Source organism: Columba livia, chromosome 4 (genome assembly GCF_036013475.1).
Source record: "Columba livia isolate bColLiv1 breed racing homer chromosome 4, bColLiv1.pat.W.v2, whole genome shotgun sequence".
Classification (NCBI taxonomy): domain Eukaryota; kingdom Metazoa; phylum Chordata; class Aves; order Columbiformes; family Columbidae; genus Columba; species Columba livia.
In genome coordinates, this window is record NC_088605.1 from 68,319,038 (window position 1) to 68,325,800 (window position 6,763).

Consider the following 6,763-nt stretch of genomic DNA (forward strand, 5'->3'; position numbering starts at 1 on the left):
TCACCAGCCGCTTCTCTCTTCCCAGATGCTCTTGACTTTCACCAAGTCCAGGAAGGCATCTGTGCGGGAGAGGGCTATAGGCAGGATGACCATGCTGAGCCATTTGCTGGCCAACTTGCTGAAGGTAAGGACCAGGCACACCCCACTCTACCAGGTGCCAGCTCTGCCCCAGTCCTGTGTCGGCTGGGACTGCCTTAGGGGCACAGTGGGAGCCCAGGTCAGGCAGCTCTACCTGCGTGGGCCTGCTCTGGGAGATGGGTTCTGCAGGGCCCTGGTATGCTCTGACCTGCCCGCATCCAGCCCTGAGCACACTCTTGGGTTCAGGCCTTTGGCCCCCGGTGCCCTCAGCCCTTCTGCTCTTCCTCCTCCCTTGCCCAGGCTGATCCAAATGGGGACAGACAGGCTTCCTACGCAGAGATCCAGCTGCCAATCCTCGGACAGCTGCTAGGACATCTCATCCTGCTCCTGTCGTTCAAGGAGGAAGAGACCAGCCGTTTGGCTTTGGATATTCTTTGTTCCCTCTTCCAATTCAAGCATCAGCAACGCTGTAAGAGAAACTGCGGTGGGATGCAACCCTCTGCACACCAACATCACCCAATACCTCTCCTCGTCTTCCTGGGGGTTGCGATGGACCTTTCTCCTGCTTGCTGGAGGCACCACCATGACGCCAGACCTGCCCCTGCTCCTGACCACCACGCTCTGTCCCAGACTGCTGATGGCCCCATGTAGCTGAGCTGCTCCTCAGGGGCACGGGAGACAGCCCCATGCTGCATCTTCCCATCTCTCCCGATGGGCCTCTATCCCTGTCCCGCAGCATTCCAGTCATGCGAGCCATCCCCCACGTCACCATTATTCCAACCGTGGGGGACTGAATTGTAGGACTGCACGCACAGCTCCAGGGCCTTGGAGTTTCCAGGGCCAGGAGCATTTGCACACAGACATTGGAGGTGGATCTGCCTTTCCTTGCCACCGCTCCCCACTACCTCCTCCCTTGACTGTGGGTCATAACCTCCCACCTCGGCCATTCCAGGCTCCAGGCTCTTTCTCGTATTGAGGAAGCTGCTGTGTCTTCCTGACTCTTCTGTGTTTGCCCTGCTCTTTAGGTGCGACACTGCCGGAGGAGAACGCACAGCTCCAAGGGGACTGGAAAGCTAAGACCACCGCCTTGCGCTCTTCACCCAGCGTTGCACACATTACCGAGGTGACGAGCTCCCCCCTTGCTGGCACTCTTGGCGGTAGCATCAGCAGGGGACTGGTGTGAGCAAAGGCATCCACAATCAGCGGGGCTGGTGTGGCCTCCCTGTCCCTGCTGAGAGGGTTCCTGCTGTCCCCAATCAGGGACAATGTGAGGGCTGCTCTCCAGTGTCCCAGTCCTCCTGGCCACCAGCAAGCCCTGGTACGCGGCAGGGCCAGCACCCTGTGCCCGTGACCCCAGCCCTCCTCCCTCACCCTGGGGCCCTCTCTTCTCGTCCTCTCCAGCAGCGAGTGCCGCCCCTGCTGCCAGCTTTGCTGCGGGCACTGCCGCCGGCACTGCCGCCGGGTGTCTCTGCGGGGCTGCTGGCACTGCCCAGCTAAGCAGCACCTTCAGGGCACTCAGTGTGACGTGGCTTCGCTGCCTCCCTTCCTCCAACAGGCCTTTGAAGAATACCTCCAGCCTCCTGAGAGGACAGACGTGGTCCTGGTATTCATTGAGGCAATGAGAGACGCCAGCAGCTTTGACAAGGAGGCGGCCAGAAATGCTCTGGGCATGGTCATGGGACACCCTGAACTCTGGCTGGCAGATGTAAGTGGCCTGTGGCTGGATTGCCCTGCTCTTCAGCCCTGGGAGGCCTTGTTGCTCTCTCCATTCCCCCCTCCCAAACCCTGGTGTCTCGGGCACCTGAAGCCAACAGACAGCAACAGAGAGGGATGGAAAGTGCAGCTGAGGAAATGGCCACAGTCCAGTGGCAGCACCATCCTCACCTGTGTCCCCTCCAGGTGCCAAAGATCACGACCTGCATCCACCAAAACCTGGAATGCATCAACATGGACTCAGCCCGGCAGAGCATGGAGTCCCTGCTTCTCCTGATGGCTGAGGAGAACCCTGGGGAGGTGGTCAGGACACTGCTGAAAATCGCTCCACCAGGAGACAGGTACTGGCCCCAAAAGCCATGAGAGCTTGCTTGCTGTGGGGAGAGGGGCCTGGAGGCTCTCTGGCTGTCAGAGCCAAGGAATCCTGCAGGACAATCTGAGGAGCAGGACCCTCCATCCCACCATGCTTTCCAGCCCTGGGGGCTCAGCCAGGCCTGCAGCAGTCAAAGCTGAGCCAGCCAGCCCAGAGCACCCCCACCACACTCCTGCCAGGCCCATGGGGAGCAGCAGCTCAGTGCCCTGCTGCTGCCCAGGGCATCCCAAACGTCCCGCAGCGCTGACCCTGGCCACCACACTGCTGTGGCTGAGGCTGCCCTGCTGACAGAGCACTCTGGCTTGCAGCACTGCCCTGGACATGTGGGAGGCGATGTTCTCTGTGCCTCAGACCCTGCACAACGTTTTGAGGGAGCTGCACATCCAGCTCCAGGACCGGCGCTACAGGGTCTTATCCACACCCTTGGAGGACATCTCCATCCTTCGCCTGGCTGTGAGTTACTGGAAAAAGCTCCCCGTGCCCTTGGCCTGGGCTGCCCTGGGAACCAGGAGCTGCACGGTGCGAGGAGCCCACCAGCTCTGCCGCTCGCTCACTGCTGGCTTTCTTTCAGCTGCTGGCCAGCAGTGATCTGGAAGAGGAGGAGTTTGCTCCAATGTACCTAGCCGGGAGGTTTCTGAGGCAACGAAGGCCGGCGATGCTCTCCTTGGTGCTCAGCGGCATCATGACGCTGTCGGAGAAAGAAGAGATGGTGAGTAGGGTGGCAGCCGGGGGCCAGGGCAGTGGGTGAGGGCTTGGCCTTGGCTGGCTCCCACGGCCGCTCTCTGCCATGTGGGGCCTGGTAGCTGCCTGGGAGCTTTCCACACACGGCCCTTGTCCCTAACGGGAAACTCTCTTCTTCCTACAGGCAAGAAAAATGCTGGTCCTGCTGCCAGACCTGAGGAGGGTCCTGTTCTTTGGCTATAAGGCTGTGACGATGAAGGCTCTGGTGGTCTTCAGACACTTGTTGGCTCAGCTGGAGAGGGAGAAGGCCAGCCCCATCGCTGTGCAGCTGGCAGAATTTGTCCTGCCCTTCTTCGATGACGTAAGGCTGCTGGGGAAGCCTGAGCCTCGTGGGTGGGAAGCGGGCAATGACAGCTGCCCTTCCACCCAGCCACTCCGAGCAGGGTCTTCTCTCCTTTCTCCCCTGGGCTTTTGTGGGATGGCTTCTGCATTCTGCAGCCCAACCCAGCTTCTCCCTGCTAGATGCTCTCAGAGGCCTGAGGGCTCTCCCAGGGAGGGGACAGGACCTGATTGTTTTTCCCAGACCCCGTGGCGAGGGGCTGAGGCTGAACCAGTGGTCCATGCCCTGGAGGCATTGCCAAGACCAGCCCAGTCTCCTCATGAGCCTGTCTGTGGGAGGGAGCTCTTCCCCACTGTGGCTGGTGAAGCTGATGGGGGATGCTGGGTGGCTGGGGGAGCACTTTGGGGCACAGGCAGTGCCGCAAGAAGTCTCCTGAGCGGCCTCTCATGCACCCGGGGCCACAGATCTGGCTCACACCTCCAGTGTGCAGAATGCCACCCTGAAGCATCTCCCCTCGCATCAGCCATGCTGAAGCTCCTGCTCACCGTGGGCAGAGAGCTACTGGTGCTCAAGTCCTACTGTGCTGCTCTCTCCCAGGAGCTGAGCCAGATGAGAGAGAGCTCCATCAGCCTCTTCAGAGACCTGATGAAGATGGTGGTGGAGAACCACAAGAGACAGATGAAGAGCATTGCACAAGCGAGCCTGCTCCCACTCTTCTTCCACATGAGTGACCAAGTGCGGAGCGTGGCCAAGGTACAGACTGCAAAGCTAAGCAGTGTTGCAGGGAAGAGACGCCCAGGCATTTGGGCCAGGGCATGTCCCAGGTCCCTAATGGCAGAATCACCCCAGGAACAAAGCCCAGAGGAGGGGGATGCCAGGTGTCCTTCCCCAGACCGTGGTGCCACCTCCCAGCTTCTGCTGTTCTGCAGGCCGCCCAGGAAGCCCTCATTGCCGCAGCAGAGCTGCTCAAGAAGAAACAGCTCCAACACCTGGCACAGACACAGCAGACGTGGCGGACTGGAGAGTATTTGGTGAGGACAACCCCCAAAGCCCAGGGCCCAGGCTGAACGAGGGTTGCCCCATATGGCTGGGGTGCTGGGGGGTGGGCTCTGCAGATGTGCCTCACCTGCCCTGCTGCAGCCCGGGGCTGCATCCTTGTGCCCTGTCCTCAAAAACAGAACCTCCAAGGGCTCTTCTCTCTGCCCCTCTCCCCTCCCCACACCCAGCAGGAGGGAGGGCTCTCAGCACCCCTGGGACCCCTCTACTTGTGGCTCTGCCTCAGCCTCAGCCCCACAGGGCTCCTGGCTGGGAGGCAGGAATGGGCTGGGAGGGTGAAGGGGAATGTGGTTTGTTGGGAGGAGGGACTGCTCTGGCCAAGAGGGGAGGGGCAGTGACATGCTCACACCCTCGTACTCCCTCCAGCTGAAGCAGGACAGGAGGAGGGCTAAAGAGTTCTTGAATCGGAGCCGGCCGTACCTGAAGAACGAACAGGCCAGCTTGCGAGAGGCAGCCGTGAGGTTCATTGGTGAGTCACAGCCCCCGGAGTCCCTCTCCTGGCACTCTGGCCCCAGTTCCCGCCACTGCCCTGGCGGCAAGGAGCAGCCCTGTGCCTGCTGGAGCCCCGGCTGCCCCATCCAGGGCCTTGGCCTCTCCTCCCATCCCCGTCCACTCAGGCGGGCTTGGTGGCCGCCTCGCTCGGTCCCACCATCTCAGCTCCTGCTCTTCCCTGGGGCCAGCCCTCATGAGGGGGAGGGAGCAGGGGTCTGACGGAGCTCTGTGCCCAGGGCTTGCTGCGCAGCACCTGAGGGACGCAAGCGAGGTGGAGCTGGCGGAGATCTGCAGCGGTGAGTAGGGAGCGTGTCCGGAGGGGATCTCGGCGTGTGACTGCAGACATGGGAGGTCACCTTGCCTCTGCTTCTTTCTGTTGCAGCCCTCCAGCCCTTGGAGACGGACAGCGAACCCTCCCTCTGCTGCCTGGCCGCTCAGACCATTGCGATCCTGAGCTCTTCGAGGAAGCAGCCAAGATCACGATGGAGCTTGCGAGCCCTGTGCTGCTGGTGCAGCTAAACCAGGCAGAGGAGCAGCTCTTCTTGGGAATAACAGCTCGATTTTAATAAAGAGCCCTTCTTGGAGCTGGCTTTGATGTCTGCCTTTTCCAAGGACCCCAGAACCTCTCTGATTGTTCTGGCAGTTTTGAGAGCACAGTCCGGCATCATGGGCAAGGCTGAGGCAGCAGACAAGAACACTTGCAATGAGCCTGTCCAGGGCAGCTGAGATGTAGCTCACTGGGCCAGTGGGGTTTGTTCCTGGAGTCACTCACCTCATGTACATGCAGTACACGCTCACATCTCATCTGCACAGCGCAAACATGGACTGCTGACCTACTCATTCACTATCCCTCCATGGAGCGAAGAACAACCTCTGTTAGCTGGGGTGAGAGGTCGGGGTTGGAAATGGTGGTTTTGAGGGGCCACTCCATGAGGATTGCCAGGGGGCAGCTTCTGCGGGGTGTCCAGTGCACAGATGAGAGGAGAAGCCACTAAGGGTGACACTGTCCCGGCAGTTAGAAACTACTTGACCAGGAAGAGTAAGCAGGAAATGTTTTCTGACGGCAACCCCAAGAAGCCTCCAGCTGAACGAGCAGGTTCCTGTAGGGCACTGTAAGGTTCCTGGCACTCGCTCACCAGGCAAAGCAATAGGCTGACAACAGTGTGGAGGACCTTGCGGGGACTGCATAGCAGAGCTGCTAAACTGGTGGGTCAATAAGGGCGATGCTCACCTGAACCTGGTCCTGGTCAGCAAGGAAGCGCTGATCGGGCATGTGGTCATCAGTGTCAGCCTTGGGTGGCGCTTGGGACATAGTGAGGTCCCAGGTGCCAAAGGGCAGTGAGTAAGGCCAGCAGCAGAGCACAGACCTGGGACTCCAGAGGAGGCAACTTTCATTGAATCGGGGGGCTGATACAAGTGGTGTCATGGGAAGCAGCTCTGAAGTTTGTAGAAAACAGATAGGCCTTACAGGACAGCCTCTTCCAAGCACAAGAATGATCTCTACAAGTACCCCTAAAAAGCCAACATCTATCTTATGAGGCTGATGGTCATAGCTGATAGAGCTCCAGGGCAACAAGACAGAACAGAGGAGGTGGAAGCAGGGGAAGCTGCAAAGGAGGAATTCCTCGGATCAGCTGACTGAAGCCAGCTTGGCCGGAGCCGGGAGGGAAATCTCGAAGCTACAGAGGTAAGAGAGGGTAAAGAGAGGGGTTTCTGGTCGCGTTTTTGATTCTGCTACCCGGGAGTCCCCGGCAGCCCTTGCGGAACCGGCTGACGTGGCGCGGCCGTTACCACGGTGACGGAAGTCACACCCCTCCCCCTTGCTTTGAAAAAGCCTCTTGGAGGGCAGCGACACGTCCCTGCCCTCCAGGCGCTGGAAGGTGAAGTGCTTGTGAGGCAGGTGAGCACCACCCACACGGTGCTGCAGCAGCGACTGGGGCTGCTTGTGCAGTAGGGCTCAGAGGTTCTGTCACTCCTCGCTGTTAGACCTCTCACTTGTTGCTGGTGTCACAGACTGGGGTGTGGCAGGG

At 60.0% G+C, this 6,763-nt stretch overlaps 1 protein-coding gene and 1 long non-coding RNA gene across 2 annotated transcripts; both read left to right on the forward strand.

Moving 5' to 3' along the window:
* Nucleotides 1–1,150: 1,150 nt before the first annotated feature.
* Nucleotides 1,151–3,916, forward strand: LOC110356299 (uncharacterized). The gene is made up of 6 exons (XM_065062955.1): nucleotides 1,151–1,783; nucleotides 1,978–2,132; nucleotides 2,473–2,617; nucleotides 2,736–2,873; nucleotides 3,030–3,546; nucleotides 3,783–3,916. Exons 1-6 carry the CDS (start codon nucleotides 1,697–1,699, stop codon nucleotides 3,914–3,916), a joined length of 1,176 nt encoding a protein of 391 aa, XP_064919027.1. The 5' UTR covers nucleotides 1,151–1,696.
* A 196-nt stretch (nucleotides 3,917–4,112) lies between these two features.
* On the forward strand, nucleotides 4,113–6,539 carry LOC135579398 (uncharacterized). The gene is made up of 4 exons (XR_010472442.1): nucleotides 4,113–4,216; nucleotides 4,608–4,710; nucleotides 4,970–5,029; nucleotides 5,116–6,539. It is a non-coding gene; the product is annotated as an uncharacterized LOC135579398 (long non-coding RNA).
* Nucleotides 6,540–6,763: the final 224 nt, after the last annotated feature.